The sequence below is a fragment of the Nematostella vectensis genome, chromosome 10 (genome assembly GCF_932526225.1).
Source record: "Nematostella vectensis chromosome 10, jaNemVect1.1, whole genome shotgun sequence".
Lineage (NCBI taxonomy): Eukaryota > Metazoa > Cnidaria > Anthozoa > Actiniaria > Edwardsiidae > Nematostella > Nematostella vectensis.
The window spans coordinates 8360884-8386901 of record NC_064043.1 but is presented as its reverse complement, the minus strand read 5'-3'; the positions used below and the strand labels follow the sequence as shown (position 1 = coordinate 8386901).

General features: G+C 49.1%; 1 protein-coding gene across 5 annotated transcripts; it reads left to right on the top strand.

The window, feature by feature from the left end:
• Positions 1 to 56: 56 nt before the first annotated feature.
• LOC116614358 (uncharacterized skeletal organic matrix protein 5) lies at positions 57 to 26013 on the top strand. 5 transcript variants are annotated; one of them, XM_048733450.1, is made up of 7 exons: positions 57 to 282; positions 1189 to 1201; positions 20879 to 21232; positions 21722 to 21896; positions 22320 to 22362; positions 22447 to 22576; positions 22661 to 26013. In XM_048733450.1, exons 3-7 carry the CDS (start codon positions 21173 to 21175, stop codon positions 23153 to 23155), a joined length of 903 nt encoding a protein of 300 aa, XP_048589407.1. In that variant the 5' UTR covers positions 57 to 282; positions 1189 to 1201; positions 20879 to 21172; the 3' UTR covers positions 23156 to 26013. The 5 variants fall into 5 exon arrangements, with proteins under 5 accessions (XP_048589407.1, XP_032231156.1, XP_032231158.1 ...); XM_032375265.2 differs by having other exon boundaries at positions 1189 to 2200; XM_032375267.2 differs by lacking the exon at positions 1189 to 1201.
• The last annotated feature ends 5 nt before the right edge of the window (positions 26014 to 26018 follow it).

Sequence of the window (26018 nt, the reverse complement as noted above, 5' to 3'; positions counted from 1 at the left end):
CGTTAGCCTTGGGACACCCCTACTATTCAGAATTTGGGAAATTTACCAAATTACACATCAATAAACCATGTTCGTAAGCTGCTTGGCCAAGATGCTTGTCGCGGCAAGGGGTGCGGGGTTTATCTCATAACGATTCAAGTTAACCATCTAGCAATTAGTGTGATTTCTTGACTATGGCGAGCTTTCTCTCGCCTCTTTTCCTACTTTTGTGTTTTCTCATTATTGTAAAGTCGCAAGGCCTAGAAGACTTTTCAAGGGATACCGTCTTCACGCCGACAAAAGGTGAAACATATGTCTATAAACATATTGTATAGAAAAAATATCCTTGGTTGCTATAGAACATATAAATCATTGTGGATTTGGCTAGGTAAAAGTTTGCTGAACATCAACGTCGTAGTAAAAATGAATAAGGAAAATATCAAAACTTTATATAAAAGTAGAAATTGTATTTCATTTTGTTTTGTTTTGTTTAACTTTAAGAATTAAAGCCTGATATTATTGAATGAGAAATTTTTTAAGCTCTGGGGATGTCTTTATTTGATTATCTCATTTCGTTATTTGCTAATCTCATAGGCTCTTCTTAAAAGTTTCTTTAAATAGACATCTGGGATGTCTTTATTTGCTTATCTCATCCTCCTTAATCCTTCCATTCGAACTTCGAGCGGTTCACAGCCACAAATTGGGTTCCAAAATGATTAACATAGTTTTACATAGCTTTAGGGTATAGATTTAGATATATGTTGAAATTAAGTCGAAAGTATTTAGGTTTTAACAATAATGACAAACATTTCACGGGGGAGTATTCCCCTGGACCCCCAATATGCAATACTATATATATACCCCTTAAATATTTTTTTTTGAAATCAACACTGCTCCTGACTTAATTATGCTTAAAGGCCAGCTCCAGTGCCTTCCCCTCCCCCCCCCCCCCCCCCCCCCCCCCCACACACACACACACACACACACCTGATGATTCGGTCACCAATACGACTAATAAATTCACATGAACGAAGTTAGTGCATTTAACTTCTTTTTGTTCTGGGGGAAGGCGTTGATTTTTGGTCGCCTTTTTTAGGGAAGGGTTACCATGTTTGGACTTTTAATCAGGGGGAGGTTTTGAACCGGAAAAAAATTAATCTTGGTAGCCCTCCCCCGATAAATAATGACCTTTCCCTTATCTGTATATAGGATTCTGAAAGAGGTAAATACAAAAACAAGCACAGGTTTGAGCAAGTGTAGTATTCTGTATTATATATTATCTGTACATAGGACTCTGAGAACAGGATATTGTCATTTATACCTTACACATAAGATGCAGCGCAAATTATTTGATGGGTTCAAATATTTTGAAAGAGGTGTATTCACCGCTAAAGCTATATACGTCATTCATAATAAACATCCAACTGTGATGCTAATGTGTGGGATTTATTTGAGACAAAAAACAAAAAAAGGAAGAAAAAGAAAAACAATATTTTTAATAGATGACATTTTACAATTTTACAACTTCATACGACGCCTAAACACTTTAGATATTACTCACACTCTTTGCGTGATTCTTTCCCCATCTCACCGGTAAGTCAGTGGTGCTAGATTTTTGTTTATCTCAAATTTTTATTCATTATCTAATCGAATAATTGGGTAATCATGCATAATTTATATTTGTTGTTTACGAAAGAAATAAAATGGCGTCACTTTGATTCATGCTGCGTTTGCAGTGAGGAAAACCAATGCACCGATTTTTATTCATTATCTAATCGAATAATTGGGTAATCATGCATAATTTATATTTGTTGTTTACGAAAGAAATAAAATGGCGTCACTTTGATTCATGCTGCGTTTGCAGTGAGGAAAACCAATGCACCGATTTTTATTCATTATCTAATCGAATAATTGGGTAATCATGCATAATTTATATTTGTTGTTTACGAAAGAAATAAAATGGCGTCACTTTGATTCATGCTGCGTTTGCAGTGAGGAAAACCAATGCATGTGCACAAGCAAGCCCCTGTCACGGCAAGAGATGCGGGGTTTAGTCTCATAACGATCCAAACCAACCATCTAGCAATTAGTGCCAACTGAAGTTTCTTGACTATGGCGAGCTTTCTCTCGCCTCTTTTCCTACTTTTGTGTTTTTTCACGATTGTAAAGTCGGAAGACCGGGAGGACTTCTCAAGGGATGCCGTCTTCACAGCGACTGAAGGTAGAAAAGTCTATAACATATTTTATAGAAAAATATATACATGGTTCATGATACATATAAATCACCGTTGTTTTGGCTATGTAAAATTTTGCTAAACATCAATGACGTAGTAGACATGAATAAGGAAAACATCAAAATATTTATCGCTTCAAATTAGGCGTTTATTTTTTGTTCAGAATTTTGCTTCAATGAATAAGTGCGCATTCTCAGAGTAAATTCAGAATTTGATTAAATCCTCCTAGTTATGAAGTTCTTGTCAATCAAATCAACGAATCATCCTTCTCTGGACACCATGGCAGTTTGGTGAATTAGAATAGTAGAAAGCCGAAAACGTGCTATCTATGTCTGTATAACGTCACTTGATAAAATGCTTCAGTGCAAACCAGAGCATGGCTGATTCCTCCTGGTTGGGGAGTTTGAGTCAATCAAAACAACGAATCTCGCATGTTGACAATTCTTGAATTACTTTGGTGGCTAAAACGCACGTCACACCATAATTGAAGAAATCTCATTTTCAGCACAGATAGCTGAGAATTACAAAAAGTAAAGAAGAAAAATGCGTAAATCTAAAAATTAAAAGGTTGACGAAGCCAAATCGATTTCACGTACATAAACAATCGGCAAAAGTTAATGTAGGCAAAATAGATTTCGCGTACACGAATAATCAATTAGGGCCGCAGGTGTTTCGCGTGCACGAATAATAATTAGGGCTTCAGGTGTTTCGCGTTCATGAATAATTAATTAGGCGTTGGGTTTGCAATTAGACATTCGTATGTCCTGTGGTATACCGAGCGTTCGAAGGATGAGGTACGGAAGGGATTACTGCGGGTGGCTGAAGGCCGGCCACGCAAACACGTGCGGCCGAAGGTGCATGGACACCTACTGCAAGGTGCACCTCCAAAGGCTCCGTATGGGCATCCCCCTCGCCGTGCCGTGCAGGATCTGCGGCGTAGGGACTCGGTCGGAGACGCGGTTGTGCCGCCCCTGCGGAGCGAATCGTGTAGGGCAGTGGATGCGTGGCGTCGAGAGGCGCGCTCGGAAGCGGTTCGCGCTCGTCCTGTCTGACATCGCGGCCCGCGGTATGGTCAATTAGAGACTGGGTGGCACGGGGCATACCCGAACTCCCAGTTAGAGACTGGGTGGCGCGGGTCATACCCGGGCACTCATCCCGCCGGTTGTGATACGGGCAGTTGGAGATTGGGTGGCACAGGGTATACCCAAACATGGACGCTTATATAGAGGAGATTCTCGATAGCATGCGTGACAAAGAGGCGCCTGCCGTACTGGCAGGGCTGGTCCAAAACATCCTGGACGAGGACATCCCCGACGATGTCAAACACAGGCTGCTTAAGCCGCTCGTACCGGAGAAGGTGTGGACGGAGGAGGTCTGGCGCGAGTTTGACCCTCTGCTGCCGGGACGGCGGCAGGAGGGCCCGGAGAGCTTAGACCCCGAGACGTACTACTCTCTCTTCGTCGGCGGCGCCCATCCTCGGTTCCCGAGCGTGGATGCCACTCTACGGGGCCGAGACATAAGCGCCAGTGTTCACCAGGAGATGCGAGATCTTGGTGGAACAGGTGTGATTGCTCTAAAGCCGGTTGTGCGGGGGCCTGATATTAATGACGACGGCTCGGTGTGGTGGGTCTCGCACGAGCGAGAGTCTCTGCGGGCGAACGCAGTGCTTCCGCTGGTGCTCGAGATGGTGGACCCCGACCGGCGTTACAGACTCTTCACGGTCGTTGGTAAGGCCCCCGCAGAGCCATTGGCGCCAATCACAGAGGAGGAAGGGCGCTCGGAGCACAAGATCGGTGGGTTGTTAGTCAAAAGGGGGGGGCAAATCGCAGTCGGCGCCCTGGAAGGCATCGATGCGGGTATTTGGGAGAAGGGGCGAGAGTACCTTGTCTACGTGAGATACGAGCTTCGCCCTTTACCTGAGCAAAATGGTGAGCCTGGGCCAATGTTTGTGCGAGAGGGGGGTGACGCCTTCGTTAACTGTGTTGTGAGCTATGTTGCCGAAATCTTGAGGAATCGCGACACCTCGCGCTCCCTTGGTCTAACCAAGACACGAGGCAAGATCCTCGAGCGATTTGACAAGAAGCTGGCCACCACGGGGTGCACCAAAGAAGACCTGTTTGAGATGGAAAGGAAGCTCGGGATAAAGCTGGTAGCCGTGGACGCCCTGGGCAACGTCCTGTGGGACTCGGGGAAGTACGAAAGGAGGTACACACAAATACGCATCCCTTGCCACAATAACCACGCCTGGGCGGAGCTTCCGACTGAACCACCTGCGATCGCGAGCGTCCACGGCCTAGACTTCGAGGCTGAGAGGGAGCTTCGTTCGTTATGTCAGGGAGAGGCAGCGCCACGCGCTACCAGTGCCGCCGCAAAAACGCACGAGGCGAAGGTGCGAGAGGTGCTCATCCGCTTCATAAACAGGGCGATCCCCAGAAGCACGAGGGTCTGGCTGTGTGGGCGTGTTATAGTCACGCACGAAGGCAAACTGTACCGGTTGGGACAAGACGGATGGGCTATCGACAGGGCGTTTACAGACGAGACTGGACATGATCCTCAATGGCTCCCAGCCTACCAAGAGTACATCGAAGCTACGCACTCGATGGGCGGCGCAATAGGGTATCGCTTCAAGAAGTGGACCCAAAGAGAAAACATCAGGCCAACGCCTCCTAAATACAGGGACGTCTGGCGAGCGGCGCAGGTTGAGTCCAAAGTGTGGAATAGCAGGGAAAACTTAGGGGCGCGGCCTCATGCTCACATCGACATGCGTGCGGCGTACCTAGGATGCGAGGACAGTGTCTTCGGCGGCGCCTCGGACGCCATTGATCTGGTACGGAAATACGGCTTCCCTACGAACGTGTATCGTATCGCGGATGTTGCGGGACGGCCATTGAGCGAGGTTCTTCAACTGACCGGGGCCATTCAGTTGACCGAGTGGGGGTTCTCTGAGGCCTGCCACCCCTACACTTCCGGGAGGGTAGGGCAGCACTTGGAACAAAACGAGGGCTGGATCACCACGCCAGAGCTCAAGGACCTGCTAGACTCGGGTGACCTCGCCATGGCCGCGGCGAGGGAGGTGTTGTATAGCGTCGGAAAAAAGGACTCCATCAAGTTCCCCCACTCCGGCCCCGGCAGCGAAGACTCGCAGGGTCGAGATCTCGCTGTGCGTTTCGTAGGCAAGTGCGCTCGCCATGGCGACGAGTCCTCGATCGTAGTCCGCGACCGTGAAGAAGCCGCGTATCTGACGAACCTCCTTGCGGGCACCGACCACTTAACTTCGAGCATGCCGACGGGGCTCATCTGATCCAATACAAAGACCGAGTCCGGCGCTCACAATGGTACCATATCAGGGCCTTCGTCTTGGCGTACACAAACATAGCGTTGCGACGCATGTTGAGGCGGTTCCCTTGCGAAGACGTCCTCCGAGTGTGCACAGATGCCATATACGCAAAGGCGGTGCCCAGTGGTGTGAAGCTCGTGGAGCGAAATCCGAGGTATGGAGAGTGGCGCCACAAGAGGCCTGGGTACGAGTGGCGGCCCGAAGCGGCTTGGGGTCCGAAGAGGTCGGGGTGCTTGGCTAGGGAGCCAAGCACTGCGCCGAGTCTGCCGTGCGATCTGGTGGCCGCAACCTCTGCGAGGATGTATCTAGCCGGCCAGGGAGGGTCGGGGAAGACCGAGTGGGCGGTGAGCATGTTCCGTGGCCGTAACGTTGTGGTGCTCACCCCCGAGAACGACCTCGCCCACGACCATCGCAACAACCCGCGCCTCGCGGTGAAGGCTCAAACCTACCACCACTACCTCTGCATACCAGCGGAGAAGCCGATAGAGGAGTGGAGACCTTCCGAGCTGGGGCACAAACTCGACCGTCTTGCATAAGTAATCATCATTGACGAGTGCTGTAAGGTGCAGACTAAAGTGCTACGCGCCATCCTAAGGTATCTCGCCACACGGCCGTGTCAGGTAGTGTGTTGTGGCGACTATGGGCAGGTCCCGCCCTGGGGAGATAAAGAGGGGCCTCACGATATGCTCAAGGAGTGGGCACAAGTGAACATCCGCTGGTTCGAGTCCGACTACCGCTGCCTGTGTGAAGACTGCGGAAAGCCGTACAGTACATTCGACTGCGGCTCTGCCGCCCCCTCCTCCAGGCTCCACGACATAAAGGGCCGGATTTGGTGTCAGCCAGACTCCCAACAGCTTGAGGTGTTTCGAGAGGAGTGGGGTGGGGTGGCGTTCGACGCGGCGATCGAGCAGGCCCACCCAAGCGATATGTGGGTGTGCTCGACCAACAAGATGGGGGCCCTTGTCCAGCAGCGATTGGTAGAGCACCACAGGAAAAACTACCCCCGACTGCCAGCAACCATCCGCTTTGACCCCGATCCTAGCGTCGCGCATCGTTATCGCAAGCAAGGACGGCCGGTGCCCGTGCCAGGCAAAAGGGGCGAGAAGGTCGACGCGTACAAAGGCACGGTAGTCGAGGTCCCTCTCGGCGTGGTCCTTAACGGGCTTCCCCTCGAGTGGAAATACGCGGGCTGGGGGACAGTCCACCGGGTGCAGGGCAAGACCATCCAGAACCCAAGACGTCTGTTTATCATAGACCACAGCTTAGAGGGCTGGATCACGAATGCTGTGTACACCGGCATCTCCCGCGTGCGGCTCGCCGACCAGATAGTCCGCGTGATCCCCCCCGATGACACCCCAGGTGCCTTGGTCCCCGCAGGACTGCAGGCTACGCCCAGTGAAGAGCTCATTATAGCGCGAATCAAGCAATACGCTATAGACGACAGGCAAAAGGGTCGCACGAAGTACACGGGGCCGCACCACGTTCTGACGGTAGACCACGTACTCGGCATGATTGCTGACGCGGAAAAGAAGTGCACGCTCTGTGGCACTCAGCTTCTGCTTCAGGGGTACACCAAGAGTCATCCCCAATGCTTCAGTATCGACCGGCGGGACGAAAGTCAGGGTCACTACAAGTGGAATGTCAGACTCACGGGCCTTAGCTGCAATAGAAGGCACAAGCGCTGATCACGCTAGGGTGGCGCTAGCGTGGCGCTAGGGTGACGCTAGCGCGACCAGAAGATTTTTTCGATCGCGCTGGCGTCGCGCTACGCAACTGCGATCGCGTGAAGCCGTGCTTAGAGTACGCCGTGTAATACAACACTGGCTGTCCGGGCTCCATGACCCTCTTTAGTATTGGGTACGCCTTGCTTGTCCACCACGGGTCCGTCGCTCGCCGTCGGCCCTTGTCCTGAAGGTCTTCCTCGTTTACGGCGATGTACACCTCCGTTCCGACCTCCAAGGGGACCTCTAAGGGGGGCTTTTCGGCTTTGAGAGGCACGCGCCTCAGCTTTATGGCGTCCTCAGGCGCAAGGCCAGTCATGCGAGTCTTCGTTGCGTTCATGTCCGAGATGACGATTGGCAGAGCAGTAACCCACTCGCGGTTTGTCTTGCCGGACGCAAGCTCCTTCGAGTACTGCGCACGGAATAGGCGCTGCGCCAGCCAGCGATGGAAAGACTCGGCGAAAGCTTGGCTCCTGTGGTGCCCAGGCTCAGTTCGTCGGACCTCCACCCCGTGGTTTGTTAGGAGCTTCGTGGTAGCACCCTTGAACTCCGTGCCGTCATCAACCATGAGGACTTTAGGCCATGTGAGAGGTCCCTCTTCGTAGATGCCAGCGAGTTCGCGGGAGACGACGGCCGCGCTCTTAGTCCTCAGTGGGCGGGCGGCTTTATATCGTGAAGCAACGTCAACGACAGTCAGGGCATACTTGTACCCGCGGTCGGTTGGTAAAAATAGCAGGTCCGACTGGTGGATACGGTTTGGTATCTGCTCCGAGAAGTGGGCGTAGGTAGTCGGAGGAGGGGGCGTCTGTGTGTAGCCCCCGACGGGCTGCGAGGTTACCCACCTACGCGCTCGGTCTATGGAGGCTGAGCCCTTGGGAAGTTTGGCGTGCAGAGCGGTCACTCCCTGGAAACCACCTCTGGCGTAGTATATAGGACGAAGGAACGCATCGAGCTCTTCGTCGGACATGCGCTTGCCGTTCCGGTGGGCAATTACGTGCGTATCGCGACGGGGGAATCAGTCTCCAACAGGCGGATGCCGTCTGCTGCGCCTTCGCCGTACGTATACGTACACGTATACGCGCAGCATGGAAAAAGGCCGCCTAGACGCATACGTACGTATACGCGTTTCGACGGCAGCTGCGTCACAGCAAGCGGCTAGCTGCGTAGCCGATGGCGAGAGTGCCAGCGCCTATGTACGCCAACTCGGCGTTCTTCTGCGTTTTGCTGGGGACGTAGTAGTCGGACAGCTCGGGGGCCCGCATCGACTCCAGGGAGGTCTGGTTGTAGAGTTTGAGCGCGTAGTCGGTGTCGGTGAAGTTCTGCTTTGCGAGGGACCCTCTCTCGCGACTTTGAGCTTGCCAATCGAGGATTTTTTTGTCGCCGCTGTTGGTAGCGTCCATAGTCTTGTTGGTATTTCTCTAGGGCCTTGTCGTGCATCTCCTTCTCGGCTAAGGCGGGGCTCTCATCGTTCGACAGGAACTTTGCGAGGTAGTTGTCACCAACGAATGCAGTCGCGTTTAGGACGGCGCCGCCAACCAAAATCGCGATAGAGGCCATGTCTATGCGAAGCACACTCCACGCGCTGTGTGTATGCGCAAGGCGCGCACGAGTCTAACACACGGCCCACGCTACTACATGGGCAGGATTTTCTGGTCCTCAAGGTAACCCTTCAAAGCGACAGCACCTGCGACGGCGGCAGTCATTTTTGCGTAGTTCATGGCGTTCGCGGAGGGATCTTTGGTGAAGTCCTCGCGTAAGACCTTGCGCCCAACCCATCCAATACCGGCGACGAGGCCGGTTATGACTGCGGCGTCGGTGATGGTCTTTGTAATCTTGCTCTGCTGCGTCGTCGACATCGTGCGGATATGGGTGGGGCCCTCGTGTCTAAATGTCTGCTTACTCCATGGATAACAGCCGAGACCCGGGAGCGCGCTCCTTGGTCTGCTGTGCGGCCGCCAGCAGCGGCCTTGCGGGCGGAGTCCCGCCGTCGGCCGCTGCGTGCGGATCGGTAGCTCGCTCGGCCCCGGGGCCACCAGCTGGTGTCTGCGTGAACGCGGCAGCTAGCTCCCGCCTTCGTGTGTAGAGGCCGGTCAATGACACTAGAAGACCAGCGAGCCCGATGACCAAGCTGGCCGACCAGGCAGAGTTGCTCTCCGGGGCAGGTGTGTGTGCCGAAGGCATGCCAGCGCTTGCCGTTCCGGAGGCGGCATCGTCGGCTCGCAAGCGCCGTCCTGGCTGCGGCTCGCTCGGCCCCGGGGCCACCGGCAGCTGCTGCGCAGCGGCGACACGAAGCGACTCTTTCTTGGCTCTGTTGATTCGGTTCCACTTTGCCAAGCGCCTTTCGGCTTCGACTCGTCCAGGGTGAGGTCGGGTCGCGGGCGGTTCGGGGCTCGTGATTCGCGCCGCTGCCGTCCCGGCAGCCACAGGCGTGCGTGCAGGTTATTGATGCCGTTTGCCAGGTTCTTGGGCAAGTTCTTGAGCAAGTTGTTCGTCAGGCTGGGCACTAGTACTTCCTTGAGGTTCCTCCATCTGCGTCGACGTGCGAACACGCGGTGTCAACTACTTGGAACCAAGTACTTGGTACCAAGTGGTAGGAGGAGTGGCGAGCTTTCAAATGAGCGTCTACTCTGGGATGGCGGGCTCGACACTGTCCGCGGCTGCTACCTCGCGTTGGCTCCGCGCGTCAGCGCTTGCCGTTCCGGTGTCGGCACGACAGTCCACGTGACTCGCTATGTGTAACGCCCCGGCGGCTAAAGCCATCAAACGACCGCGGCGTAGAGCCAGGCTTCCGCACAATATGCGGAGCTCGTTGTTGACGATGTAGTCGGACACTAGGTCATTGTGAAGATCGACCACACTGTCTATCGGCAGCGCCATGCCTACTAGCTTGGTCGCAAGCTTCAGAAAGCTGTCTGCCAGGGCGTCTGTAGTCCGGCTGGCTAGAGCGGTCTCGTATCGCCTCTGGTACTTCCTCACCTCCTCGGCGCTCATGCGTTTGACGTCGTCGTGAGTCAGGGCCTTGCCTACCATTTCTCTCGACTTCCCCGAGGCTACGAGAATGGCGAGTTCCTCCTTCGCGTCTGCTATCTCAGTTTGCTCACCTTCGGTTGTGTAATATTGCCAACAGCCACACCCGCCACAATTGCAAATAAATCTGCTTTGATACCTAGTCCTTTATGGGAGATTGTAGCTCTGACTTAAAAGTCTATAAGCGGTTTCTCCTTTCTATAAGAGACTATAGGTTCATTAAAGATTCTAGCCGTATGAGGCTGAGATCCGTGATAAGTTGCCAGTTTTTTATAAGAATCTTCAAAAGATTCTGTTTAGCCGGGTGGAACCTCATGACAAATTTTTTTAGATTCGTTAATTAGATGCCATGTTTGCCTCAAAACGCATTTTGCCTGTCCGTGAATTCAACACTCGCCGTTATGTATGTTGTGAAATCGCGTAACCGTATCTAGAATAAGTTGCGAATTTCGGCTTAGAAGGTGGCAAGTGAGGAATTTGTTCTCAACGGACGTAGGCCATCTCCCTAGACACAAACCCTTCTTATAACTAAGAGGGTGGCAAGAGGAGAGAATGCGTGTACTGAAAAGTTTCAGTAAGCTATGGACATCAAGGATATTTAAATCAATGAATCTTTCGCCCTTTTATAGACTTCTGATGAAGTAAATAAAGTGCGTAGTGTCTTTGAGATTACACTTTTGCTTAAGCGTTATATGCCGCAGAAATGGATCTACGGAGGACGATATACGCTAGACGTGGTTTATGAGGTGACAAAAACCTTAGGTGACATATTATATGTCTTTGTGGTGGAATTTGTCGTTCTTTAATGTTTCACGTCTATAGGAGCGTTGCTCGACCTGACATAAGCGCTTTCTTTGTGCATGTTAAGTTTCTTAGAGTTATTTAGGACATATCTGCAGTACAGCTCACTCCTGTTTTAATAGATTTCTTAAAATCAAACAGGAAGATTTGAGGCTGCCGAGAATCGCCACTGTAACTCGTAGAATTCAAAGTGCACTTTGGCTAAATCTGGCTTTTTCTGAGAGAGGGCTCGCTCATCTCGTCTAAGGTGCCTTCCGATGTCATCGTTTGATGAAAAATCGGCGGGCGGTTATAGCGTTTACAAGACCGGTTTCGGACTCTTAATGAAGAGACCTTCGTCAGTTGTTTTTCGCTAGGTTGCTAATGAGGACTTCGTAAAGTATGCTCGATTAGCGTCGAGCAGTCCAACGACTCGACGGCCGGGAGGCCTGCGGCGTTCCCCTCAAGAAGACTCTCAAAGTATTCGTCGCTCATCATGCCGTGGCTAAGGTGCATATACGTTATGCCCTAGGGCGGTGGTTACCGTTCGACTAGGGCGATGGTATAAGGGTGACGCAAGCAAAACTCTAACTTCGAGAACTCTTTCGTCTTGAGGGCCTTTATGTACTCTTTCATCTTCTGAGAGCTCCGCGCCGTAGTCATGCAGGATAGCTTTCATGTCAGCCTTGCTCGGGGTATAGAAGACCACCAGGGCCGCGATGTTCTCGCGGAACGGCTTCGTGATGCTGGTGAGCTGCTGCGTGACCACCCACACGCTAATACCCACGTGGCGCGCGCTGAACGCCAAGTTGACGAGCTGGTCAGAGAGCCTCTTAACGTCTTTCGAGGCCGCACAGTCGTCGAGTATGATTAGCGTATTAGTGCCTTCAAAGAAGGTGGAGACAAACCTCAGCAGTATGTCGATCTGACCCGCCTCAGGTGCGATGACAAACAGACGATTGTCGCCCTCGCCGAAGCCGTCGTATGTTTTGTTGTAGACAAAGGTAGGGCACACGAGTACGATGTAGTCAAACTTGCCCCGGAAAGGGCCGCGCAGTCGGTCCACTACGAATTCCCGCATGACGTCGGGCCCACGATGAGAGCGTTAAATGGGACGTTTTTCGGGTCCATACCGCTCCGGCGTATGTGCTCAGTATTGTATGGACTCTAGCTGTCCGTTCATAAGGTTCATCTGGGCGTCGGCCACTACAAACACGTGACAGTTTACGCTACCCGAGCCGCCTGCCGTGCGTTTTATCTCGAGGTGCACACCGTCGCGGGTATTGACCAATCGGAGACCACCCCCATGGATGGCGCTGTCGTCCGTCGTTCGAAGGTCGATCCACAGAGCAAACTTGTTATCGCCATAGAACGACTCGGGGCCGATTGCTGGGGCGGCGGGCGCTCCGCTGTGCCCCCCCGGGGAGGGGCGGACGAACCGCCTTTTCGTCTCCCTCCAGAAATCCGTGGGGCGCAGGCCCTGGCTGAAGACATTGTTTGGCGTGCCGTCGATTGTAACGCGAACGCTCTTGATGTCGGGGTACACGAACTTCTCAGAGTCGCGAATCCCTGCCGTGTATGGCTCCACGAAGAGGAGCAGCAGACCACTCATAGACCTTCGCGGCAGGTTGACACTCTCGTTGATTATGCTGTCCCTCCCTATGCTAATCACGAAGGTCTTGTGAAGGTTCACTTGCTCGTAGAAGAACGTTGTGCCGTTGTGGTAGGCGGCGGCTGCAGACCGGGCGAGGTTGTCGTCCCTCAGGCTTTCGTACTCCAGCTCTAGATTTTTGATGCCATAGGATAATTTGGTGGCATCAGTTCCGACTACTACCTGGTCAGCCGATGCGAACGTGATCTCGAAGAGCAGCGCCTCGGAGAGCGCCCTTGGGTATAGCACGCCGTGGTCCGTCAGCAGAGAATGGTCTAGCGGGATGGTGTAGCGGGATGGTGTTCTCCTTGGCGTTACTGGTCGCCTTATCGCCAGCCTGGGAGCGAAGCTTGCGCATGTTTTCCGACTGTATGCCCTGCTCCAGGCGGTCCTCTCTTTCGACCTTGGACAGGTAAAGCTCCTCATACGTCTTGAAGACGTCGTAGCGGTTGGTGTCCTGGATCATTTCTCCTGCAAACGTGATTTTCAGGCGGCTCACGATATTTCGGCCGACGTTGTTCACGACGGTGTTATTCGCATGGCCTGAGACGGAGAGTTCGAGACCGACCCTCAAGGAGCCAGGCACGAGCGTGACGCCTTCCGATAGCTTTGGGACCGCCACATATAGCGTCTCCTCTGGGGAGGCCGTCGACGGGTTGAGAGTGACCCGATGAACAGTTCTCTCGGCTTTCAACCCCAGAGGGATTCTGGGTGTTCGCTGGGGATCGAGTTTATCGCTGACTGACATCGTGTACGCGTATGCACATAAAGTACGAAGTCGCGTGGCTATGGTGCGGACTGTTAGACATGTCTAACATAGCATAGCACGAGTTATGCATGCGCATCATGGGTGATGTTGACGTTGACATTGACGGTACCTTGCCGGGCGCGTCCGCCGATCGCGGGGCGGGGGACGACGAGACGACGCCCCTCATCCCGTTTGACCCCGATGATGGGGAGTCGATACCAATGACGAGCACGTCATCGCGTATGCATGCTGTGCATAGCATGGCTACTCGAAGCGCAACGCAAACCGCCGGAACTGCAAGCGCTGAAACCTCGTTCATCACAGAGGGTGCAGCGACAAGACTCGGTCTCCAGTTCCTCAGGGAGGAATACCCAAACCTTAAAGAGAGTCTGCTACGGTTCCATTCAGACCGGAGGGGGAAGACGCTTATACGGGTTCGCAACATCGACAAAGGAGGTTGGTCTAAACCAAGACAGCTGTTCAACGAGGACGGGGGCGCCCGAAAAGACGTTGCAAATCTGAGAGGCTTCAAGCTGGCGATGGGGTCCGTGGCAGAGGTAGACGCGGTCATCCAGGAGAACACAGAACGGATCCAAGAGCTGCAAGGGGTGGTAGCCACAGACAGGGAGACCATCGACGACCCTAACTCGTCAGAGAGTAGCCGCCAAGAGGCCCGTGAGCGCAACGAGGAGAGGCTGTCCGAGATTGACGAACTGGAGCGCGAAAACCTGGCTGCTCATTCTAGCCGTAGCCGCGTTCTTGGTTCGTCGAATGCAAAGCAGTCATCGGAACAAGTAAAACGCCGCGGCCACCACGAGCACCGACAACCCCACCTTGAGGGCGGTGTGGTCACTTCTCTCGCCCGACAGGGTAGGGGCCGCGCCCTCCGCGTGCACTTTCGCAGGGGTGCTTTGCCGCCGGGGCGGCGCGTGGTCAGTCGCGTGTTGCACCCTAGGATGCCCACCGGCCATGTTACGAGCACCGACTGGCTTTGTCTCGGTGTTGATCGCGTTTGCGCCGAGCTTCATGGAGTCCGTGGCTTTCTGCAGCTTATTGTTGTAGCCCACGACGCTTTGCATGTTTATCACTAGATCGCTCGGCATCAGCCACACACCTGGTGCAACCGCAAGACTCAGTCTCACCTTGGCCTCCTGCAGGACTAACTGGTACCTTTGCACGCTTTGAGCGATGTCGTTTTCTATGATCGCGTCTTCGAGCAGCTCCGTGAACTCCGCCTGCGCCTCCAAGGCCGGCCCACCGGCCCCTGCGATGGAGGAACGGACGTTTACCTGCGCGCCAAGCACTATGTAGACGAACGCCTCGACCGAGCGGTCGAGTCTCCCTAGCCCTGCTTTTGTCAGCCCCTCGCCTTTGGGAGGCGCAAACCAGCTATATTGCACGCCCCCGTGGTCGTCGTTGCGTATGTAACCCACCTGCTTCCCACTATTGTACGTCCCACCTTCGTCGCTAAACAGATTGAGGTGGCTCGGGTACTCGTCCGCCGCCGTGTCGTAGCCGCGGATCACGTGTACGTTGCGATACCTTTCCCCCGGGTAGAACACAAACACATCGCCTAGCCCATGGTTCCGCCCGCCTTTCCATCGGAAGTCCGGCTTACGCGGCAAACCGAACTCTATGCATAGACGCTCGAAAGCGGCCTTCTTGTAGGGGTTACCTTTTTGCGTGAACGGGTTGTCGCCAGGCAGGGGGACGCCGAGCTCGTAGAGTATCCTCCGGGTGGTAAAGTAGACGTGAAACCTTAGAAATCCCCTGATGACAGAGGGGAGCGTGGCGAAAGTGGGGTCAGTTAGGGACACCCCACATCCGGCGGTTGCGCACCAGACCGCAAAGTTGAGTTGCTGTGGCCAGTACCCATAGGAAGGCTCCGATAGCCACCGGCGAGACTCCTTGGCGGACTTGTGCGTGGTTACTGTCTCCTTGAATATGTCTCGGACACTAGTCGTGAATGATTTGTCCTCAGCCACGTGTATCTCCAGCTGCGTGAGTAGTGGGGTGATGTCTGAGGCCGTGCTCTCCACGGGGGTCGCGGGCACGGCGTAGAGCAGCTTTTCCGCGAGGGTCAGAGATCTAGGGAAACCTAGGGAAACCGTTTTTTTGGCTTGTTCGGCTATAGCGTGTTTGATATGTTCGGCTATAGAGGCTCCCGCCGCAACTGCCGCCTTCTTCGTCTCCTCCTCCTTCCTTCTGGGGACCTCGTTCAGCATCTGCCAGCCTTCCCAATCCATGCTCAGCCCTATTAGACACGAAGGCGGGCTATGTTCAACACAATGGTGGTTCTACACGCTGAGTTCACCGGAGGTGAACTGACGCTCTTCTTCGGGCAGCCGATAAGGCGCCCGCGCTTTGTGGCGCTCCGGCAATGCTCGCTGTTTAACAGCTGGTATAATCTCGAGCGGGAGCAGCAGATAACGACTACAGACTCCCTCCCGACCATCGATACTCTGCCAGCCGGGCACCACACGGCCGAGTCCATCATGGAAACGAACAACCGCGCTAAAAACAAGATTCTGACCGCGAAGCTGGATCCCCTCACCGGGAAGATCGTGCTCGTGTCCACAGGCATTGTGTTCCTGAACGCCGAGCTTCGCGCACTATTTGGCCTAGAGGCTAAAGACGATCAGATGGGGGGGCGGGGCCTCGTACTGCCCGGGGGGGATCCTCCACTTGAGGTGACTTTGTCGAAAATAGAGGCCATCTACATCTACTGCGATATCGTAGACCGCACGAAATGCTTCGCCTTAGACGAGCCTTCAAACGTTCTCGCTTGCCTAGAAACCCGCGGGAGGCCGCACGAGAAAGTCGTCTATGGGCCCGACACCCCCATTTGTGTCGCAGCGTCTTCCTCTGAGTTTGTCTCGAGTATCCGAATATGGGTCAGGGATGATCGCGGTAGACGGGTGGACTTTAAGGGCAGGCCTGTTCGCCTCGTATTAGAGCTAACCTAGGCCCGACGTAGCCTCAGGTATGGCGAACAGCGACGTTAGCAGCGGTGGCATATCCATATATCCCCCGCTCCCCAGTGCCCACCCCCCGCAAACGCCTACCGCTCCGGCAAGCACCGGCGGCGACGCACAAAGTTTCCGACTCCAGGTAATACGTGACACTCAGGCGGTTCTAGACAATGAGATAACGCATTATCGACAGGTGCGGAAGAAGTATAAGCGCGCCTTCGCCGTTACCCATGCTGTGTCTGTGGCATCCGGCATCGCTGCAGGGGCGCTTTCCAGCGCCGAGCTGGGAGTCTCTTTGAGTGGGATAGGGGTTCTGATCGGCGCTCCGCTGGCAGGGGTCGCTGGGCTGGTCGGTGTCGTGGGCGCGGGCGCGGGGGTGGTCTCTAGGGGTCTTACGAGCAAGGTGGCTAAACACAAAGACACGATGGTTCTAGCGGAGAGTAAGAAAAACTCGATCAGCGAGCTGGTCTCTAAGGCTCTGCAAGACGGGCGTATCTCAGACGAAGAGTTTCGGCTAATACTTCAGGAACAAGAGAGATACAACGCGCTCAAGGCCGCTATCAGAGCTCGACACGGCCACGCGCCGCATGATAAAAAAGCGGGAAAGGGCCCTCCCTGGTGGCACGCGAAAGGATGAAAAAGAGACTGCGAAAAATCCGCGAGGAGTTCGGAAGCGAGGTGTTCGAGTAGAACTCAGGTTTAAACGCCACGCAGGCGGCTTTGAACTCACGGCCGAAAAACGGTTATTCCACGCTCCGTAGGTTGGCGGCCCTCCTCGTTTTCGCGGCCCCACCGCTATTTGCCCCAAAAAGTCGTGTACGCGCAAGTCCTTGGGCTTGCACGCGCCTGGCCTACGCCCTAATTATTCATGAACGCGAAACACCTGCAGTCCTAATTATTATTCGTGCACGCGAAACACCTGCGGCCCTAATTGATTATTCGTGTACGCGAAATCTATTTTGCCTACATTAACTTTTGCCGATTGTTTATGTACGTGAAATCGATTTGGCTTTTGCCGATTGTTCATGTACGTGAAACCGTTTTGGCCTACATTAGCAATCGCCCCGTACGCGAAACCGTTTTGGCCTACATTAGCAATCGCCCCGTACGCGAAATCAATTCGGCCTACATTATCGATCGCCGATTGTTCATGTACGTGAAACATTATACGCTTGATATTTAGAGACGGGGCTGGGGGGCTCGGAGGGGCGATTCGCGCCTCCCAGGCCGTTTCACTGAAACTACCCAGTCCCCCCCCCTTGCTTGGCAATCCATAACAGCAAGGATTTTCCGGACATTTATTTTTCTTTTATATATTTTATTGAGGAGAAGGGTAATTTATTAGGTCTATTATCATCTTGTTGTTGGCGCAGAATTCAAAACAGGGTGTCATATTTGAAGCGAAGTGTTTGTCAATCGTTAAAAATCAATATCGATACAAATCGAAAAAAGTAATCGTTTTTTATCGATTGATTCCTGGAATCGTCAAAAATCGTCAGGGAAAATAATAGTGCAGAAATCGATGATATCATTTTTTTTTCTATTTATCGAATTTAAATGGAAACTGAGAAAAACGTTTTTATCCACAAGAGAAGGGCCAAAAAGGCAAACTAAGAAATGACGAGGGAGACATGAGAACAAAGAACAACCTTTAGCCAGTAACGAGGCGTTTACTGTTTACATCGCGAAAAACCAGCCTCGCGCGATTCGTAGCCGCCATGTTGGATTTTGAACAAATATGAAAAACAGGGGAGGGGGCGGGATAAAATATACCGGGTTACGCCTGCATTTATAACCTTTAACATTGATTGTTTTGGTTTAAATCTGGTGTTCGTACCGAAGAAGATGATACCGGGATGATGAAATGTATAGCTTTCAAATTCGCTTTATTTTGAGACAATGCATTGAGTGTATTAGAAGTGCCAAGATATCTGGCGGGAGAATACAGTAAATGTATGGATATTTTCAAGAAAATTAGGCTTGAGAAAATCTTGAGACTCCCGCCTAAGTTTTGACAGAGTTGACAGCTATGTGAAATGTGTGGTAATAGACGTTAGTGCGTTGGTTAAGTGTGCAAGTGTTGTGTGGTTATGTCATATGGTGTATTGCATTGGGGGTGTTAGGGTAAGAGTTGTTGTTTTAATTGGAGGTAGAGAACGGGCTTTGAGTGAAGTGTTAGGTGAGGAACTGTGTATTTAACCTTCGGAGGATGCTAATAATTACCTGTTGATAACTTGAGATAACATATACAATCTTGTGGAGTGTAATGTGTTTGTGGAAAATCATGTATATTAAAAAACACACAAAAGCTATTCATATTACTTCTACCAATGAGTCCAGTCATGTCCAAGTACAAGAATTCTATTTTCTAGGTTAAAGATATTCACTTGCTAGAAATGGCATATGTGATCCAATCCACTGGTGTATCTCACAGCACAAGTCTAAAAAGGCCTAGTCTCTTTTGATTAAAACCTAGGGGTGGTGGATTAAACCTACTGACTCCTGGCTATTTTTGAACTTGAAGTACAAAAAACAGACATAAAACAGATACCTCCCCCCCCCCCTATTTTGAGTTTTATACAGCCCGTCAACGTCAAACACCGCTTTTCCTTGTCAGCGGTATCCTAGCTTTCCAACAGTGCTTTGCGGTTCCATCTCCAATCCCTTGTCGCTGTGCTGATGCAAGTACAAGTTGATGGTTGCTTGTATTTTTCATAAAAATACAGCTATGAGCATATTGGGAAAGTGTCCTAGGACATCATAAAGTCTATTGGGGCATAATTGAATGCTGTGCTTATGGGTATTTGCAAGAAAATGTGTATTCATGGGGATTTTGTTGTTTGGCTTTGCCTGGATGAGAAAATAGTTTTCTAATGAATCACAGCAAATTTTTCTAATTGATTCCAAAATTGTTTACTCTGCCATTCTGGGTCTGTATGACCTGGAATTGATTTGTTTGGCTTTGGGGTGAAAATACTTATAAAAAAACCTCATGAATTATAACATGGATATCCCATAATGCTTTGCAATATGTAATGGTATCCAAGTGGTTTCACAAGCCTTCAAGGAGTGGACATTGTGTTGTGAGGCCATGGAAATCGACCTGGAGGATCAGAATAAAGGTAACTTTCTGTGTCTTGAGCTGTGTTTGATGATCTCTCTCCCTTGTGTGGTATTTTGAGCGTTTTGTTGAGAGGGGTGCTTTTCCCTGTGCTATTACTTGGCTTAAGAGTAGTTGCTATCACCTTGGCTGGATGCATATCTGCAAGACCATTTATCCCTTAGACTGATGCCTGAGTATCTTCATCCTGTTGTGTTTATTTTGCATTTATGAATTTTTGGGCGTGGGTATTTCTCAAGGCCGGTACAGGCCGGTTGAGGGGTCAATGAGTTAACAAGATCGATAATGAGAATAATATTTGAAAGCGTACAGATACAGGATAGAAAAAAAATAAAAATGGCGAATAGAAGATTCATAGTGGTTATAATGAGTATAGGACTGTTGGCTCCTTTGAGTACGGAGTGTTATATTGTGTCTTGTAGAGAGCGTGTGTTAGGATGCGCGCTAAAAGATCGTAACTGATAAGCGATGAGCTATGCGGCGCGAGTACCATAGTGGGTTGCATATAAAGCGAAAATGATACGCGGAGAGACAGGCAGCAGGAACGGTAGGAAGACGAAGCAACGAGTGAGATGAATAGCGGGTATCTGGCGGGCTGGTGATTGTAGATACACAAACATATAAAACATAACAATAATAAGAAAGATTTCATAAGAGCTCTTTGCTATACCTATACCTAGAGCTCTGTGCTATACCACAATATATCTAGCCGTGTCTTAGCGTCATGAAGCATAAGATCGACTAGTCAGCCGCGGTTAGGGAGATGAAAACTGATGGGGGCCGAGGTTAGGGTTAAAAGAGATGTAATAAATAGATAAAAATCGAACAATACGTTATCAATCGATAAAAAAATCGTCTATTTTAACGATTTTTAAAATCCAATCGATAAAAAGCAATTAGCTTTTATCGATTTTTTTTTCGGTTTATCGATTGTCAAATCTGTATCTTTTTTAAAAGATAGACTAGACCGGGGTGAACTACGTCTTCACATGATTTACATTTAGCTGTTTAGTGACTGCTTCATGATTGCTCCGTAAAGATTTCTTTAGATAATTTATTAAGCCAATCTAACAGAGCTCAGGCTGTCGGCGTTAAGATCATCATCAGTTCCAAGCTACTGTCACCTAACGCTTTGATATCTTTCCATTACAAAACGCAGTAAAAACACGAACACACAGACAGTGTGATGGACTAGATAACATAATGGCTTATTTGCTGAAGAAATAATTGAGAGATGAGATATCTATTTTCACACAGTGTAGCGAGCAGTAACGAAGACAAGTAAATGTATATTTTTCTCTTTAAAAGATGAATACTTGGACCTCCTTGTCATCAAGACCGTGACCGCCTCTCGTCCTTTCGACTGCAACCTTTACTGCCTGGCCGAACCTGACTGTCAATCAACCAACTACCACCCACCAACGCGCATGTGCGAGCTGTGTAACCACACCTTCGCCTCCAGGCCTGGCTGCAAAGTCCACAAACCAGGCTACATCCACTTCGACCCTGACAAGGCATAATAATCATCCCAATCAATTGTGTTTAAGAGGGACAACCTGCAGTCAGCTAACAGAACATTTACCTCATGTTTCTCGGACGTAAATGTCGCAGTTTTGGCTAGTTGCTCCTTTCAGCACAAATTCAAACAAACAACGCGAAAAGGTTTGCTAGCATTATACTTGTTTTGTTTGCAAACTAACAGCTTGACTTGGACTAAACCGTAGAAAACCGATTGACGTCAGTGACGAAGGCGCATGCGCACGCTCAACCCACATGGAAGACTTTTTTGAAGAAACTATCTTATATATATACTTTACGGTCATTCTTTAGTATCATACTGTGGTCACAGGTCAATGACAAGGCCCTTCACTGTACTAGGCTTTAACCGGAAGTTGAACACCGGAAGTATATAATATGATCTAAGGATTGCTGTGTCGCTAAAGCACAGAAAGACCACCAAAAGTTTACGGATGATCTATCCGACGTCCGAGTGACTCAGAAGTCCCTCTAATAACTCGCAAATGCTTTGTAAGCATTTAAAAAAGGTATAAGGACAGGATCTTGGATGTGTTCAGCCTTTGTTCACTGTTCAGTATCCTGTTTATCTTTTTGCACACATAAAAATAACTAGGAAAATACATTTGCATTCAGGATTTGGTTCACAGAGCCTTTGATTCAATTCTGAAGGGGTCACTCCCTCCCGACCCCTGCAGTAATGTGACGTGCAAGAATGGTGGTACGTGCAACTTGGCATGCGCAGAAAATATTGAATGGTTGTGTGCTTGTCAACCAAATACTACCGGCATGCTCTGCGAGCACTTCACAGGTACGTTGTTATATTACAGTCGAGGTTTAGTCAATGGTTTCTCATAAGAACGCCCAAACAGAAGAGTTTTATTTGGTATAAATCACAAATCCATGAAGAATAAGTACATCAAATCATTACGTTCAAACATGAATACTAGAACGTTACAGCGACACTGAGCAACCTTCTAACTCACCCTCATACATTTCAAGCGACAGAATACATCATGGCTTCAGTCAGTCAAGGCCTTAAACTACCCTCACTACCACTGTGAGGTCATAGTACAAATTGTGCCGGCGGATGTGTCTGGAATTGGCCGCTTACGAGAGTAGTCGCAAAAAAAGAGATCGACTTCTATTGAATAAAAGGATGTTGAGCAGATAACTGTGTAAAATAATAGATGCTGAGCAGATAACTGTGTAAAGCGTTGTCATCTGTTTTTAGGGAACGCTTCTCCTTCCTCATGCAAGGAAGTTTATGACAGAGGGTAAGTTCAGGGACAACGCCTCATTATTTCAAAATTAACATTAGGCAAATTTCTTCGAACACAAATCAAATTTGCTGTTTGCAGATTAAAAAAAGACGCCGCGTACATCCTGAGCATGGAGAACAAAAGCGTAGAGATCTACTGCCATATGACAGTGATTGACGGCTGTGGCGATGGGGGATGGACGCTGGCCATGAAAGTCGACGGTGCAAAGGTATGCGTACACCTAATATCGTATGGATATATTGAATATGCATATTTTACAAATATTGTCATTTGTTTTCCGGACACTTCATAGGCCACGTTCCTGTACGAGTCTTCACTCTGGACCAACAAGCTCGCCTACAACCCCTCGGCCGGTCTGACGGGCTTCGATAACCAAGAGACCAAGCTCCCCAGCTACTGGGCCACGCCCTTCACCAAGATCTGCATCGGGCTCAAGGTCGGGGACAACCTGAAGTCCATGACGATCCCCTACACGGCTACGTCACTTTATGACGTCATCGCTGACGGAATCTACAGAGGGACCACCCCGATCGGGAAGACCGCTTGGAAGGCACTGATCGCGGGCTCGTCTATGCAGGCAGACTGTAATCAAGAAGGGTTTAACGTGGGCGGTAGAGTGCGTGTAGGGTTGGTTAGTAACGAACAAAACGACTGTGGTTCTGTTGATAGCATGTTGGGTATTGGGGGAAACTCTTGGCTTTGCGCGGCTGGGAATACCTGTAGATATTGTTGCTGTGACAACGGTTACCCTAATATCAAAGCTATAGGCTATTTATTACTTAAGTAATTCACACCTACACAATGATATATTGAAACAGGTATTTCTTACATTTGTGACGGATTTAATTTGTTGCCCTTTTCTTATTCCTAAGTGATATTAATTAGGATATTTCTTACCTTTTAAAGAGGCTCGTTAGTAATTCTTTATAACATTTTTTTCAATTTTCTCGTTACAAAATTGACGTCTAGTAGTCTCAAATCTCACCCGATTTATTCCTGTTTTCGGAGGATGATATTTAATGTTTATTTTGTATGTATATTTAATTTTGATGTGCCACTGTTTTATTTTTTTATCGTTAACCGATTTTAAGTTATTTAACAAATAAACAGACCAGTATTTTATGAAATTTCCAATATATTTAAAAAAATAACCGATGTTTTTTTTTAAATTTGCGGAGAGACATAACTAAGGAGATCATGGTGACAAGTCTAAACTGACCATGTAATTTTTTTTGGTCCGCATACTCCATTTTCTACCTTTGCTTTGGGCAACATTGCGTTATTCTCCAATTTGTTTTAGAGAAAGCAGACACCTTCGTTGTCTTCAGCCCATTAGGACTTAGTAGTTGTATTCATTTTGTACGTAAAGGACAGGGGTAAGCTGGGGTATAGATTATTTCGATAAGACATGACCAAAGAGCGGATTCGTGCAAATATTATTTAGATTTCAAATCCTCTTAAAAATTCAATGTCTTCGCTTAAAAGCAATTCCATGCTTCCTCGTTTTAGTGGAGCTTAGGGGACCCTACAACACAGTTACTCACCAAAGTTATGTCTCTATTCCGAAATACAACATCGAGAATAAGGTTTTTTTAACCCGTTATCCATCCCGAGCCAAAAAAACCTTGCATGCTCAATGAAAAACCTTCTAATTATTCATGTTGTGGACTTTGGGGACATAAATGGACCGCGGTCTCTCTCCCCCTCCGCCCACGCAAAAATGTCACTTAAGACATTTTTTTATTTACTCCGACTTATTTTTTTGGCATTTGCGTTTCAAGAGCAAACTACTACATGTTTCTGTGAGCCGATCGGCGATCATACGTCAGGGGCGTAGCCAGGGGGGTGGCCCAGGGGGCCCGGGTCCCCCCTTCTAGCAGCCAAAAATACAGTAAATGTATGAGACATTATCTAAAATACAGGAGAAAATGCCTTGAAAATCCCTTTTGGGCCCCTCCTGTTAAAAGTCCTGGCTACGCCGCTGTACGTGATGCCATTACATACACAATTCCACACAACCTCAGGATGGAAAGCCTGTGGTAATTCTTATCTTGAGCCGCGTGTCTCGGGTTGCAAATTTAAACACAAGTAAATACAGCGAAATCAATCAAAGCTGAGATGATTTTCCAAAACAACTTGGTAGAAATTGAGGCTATGGTAAAATATGTATATAATATGGTAAAATATGTGTATAACCATTGAATCGCGAATCGAGCCTTCAACTGCACAAATAACATGGATCCGAGCTGGAATCTCAAATTCAAGATGGCGGCCATGACACAGTTTTAAATTATGCAGAAGGATTCTGGTAACTAGGTATTGCGCTGACGTAGGACAGTAGGCGAGATACTTCGTGTAAGAGAAAGGCTTGTGCAAGGTCGCAATGAGTATACTAAAAAAATATACAAACAGTGACGCATGGGCTTCCTGGGCATTGCGCAACATTGCAGATTTCTCGGGACGACGAAAAAAAACCCAGTTGCATTTTATGTTTGGGCTACCACTAGTTTCCCAGTAAAAAACCGAAGAGTTCTTACTTCTAATAACGAGATTGATCTGATAAAATAAGAAGTGTCGTGCATCATCTCGATTTGATTAGATAAGCGTTTATGCACCGTCCTTTAATAGATTTAATTGAAGTTGTTCAAAAGTCAAAAGTCTTGCAGTTGTAGATAAAAGCTCTTTTCTTCCGTTTTCTTGTTCGCGAACCGTTTTGTTTATGCGCGATGGAGCTAGGAATGATGCCTTTTTAATAACGATAAAAAGACGGTTGTATTTTTAGCTACAAATAATCTATCTATGCAATGAAACTACGGCAAGTATTAGAATTCTTTTTCAGATTTGATTTTCCCCGCGCTGGAAGGTTTGTTTACACATCTTTCGAATTTGTCTAGAATAAAATTTCTCCTCTACGATGATAATTTTGAAAACAGACTTATTACTGTATACTTTTAGTGTGTTTTTCTTGAGAGGTCATTAGTCCTTTTTGCTGCGGGAAATTAATTTTTTGTGCTTCTGTAAAATCTTGAAAATAGCGCCTTTGTGACCTCTCGCTTACAAAAACGCATGACTTAGACATTTGCTACCCGGTATAATATTGAAATAAAAACATTTTGCACACCTCTTCTCAGGTAATGTGCGGAAATGGTATGGTTTCGGTGTTTTCAAGCTCAGCCGTTTTTCCGTGAAAGGTGTAGCACAGTCTATTCCTTAGCGTATTATATATTTAACAATTAGATTACGAGTTCGAGTTCTATGAGTCAATAGATAGTCAACGAGGCGCGTAGCTTTATTTGACTCATAGGAAGAGAACGAGTAGTCTAATTGTTTTGGTATAAATCCACTCAAATACTACCTTCGAAAAACTGACGATTTTAATAATAATTCATGTTGTTTTTGTGAAAAACGCCGGGTTTTTCGCTACTCGCTATCTATCGCTCAATAGATAGTGAGTACGGGAGCCAATCAAGTATAGATAGATAATTTTCACACCACTTGTGTTTTATGACTAACTTAAATCAAGTTAATTAATATTACATGGTCATTTTCAAGTATAACAATCGCTTGCATGTCTCACTAACAAATGCGGACATCCTTCATAACATTATGTATCTCAACAATAAAATAATAAAGCTAAGGTTTTAAGAAAT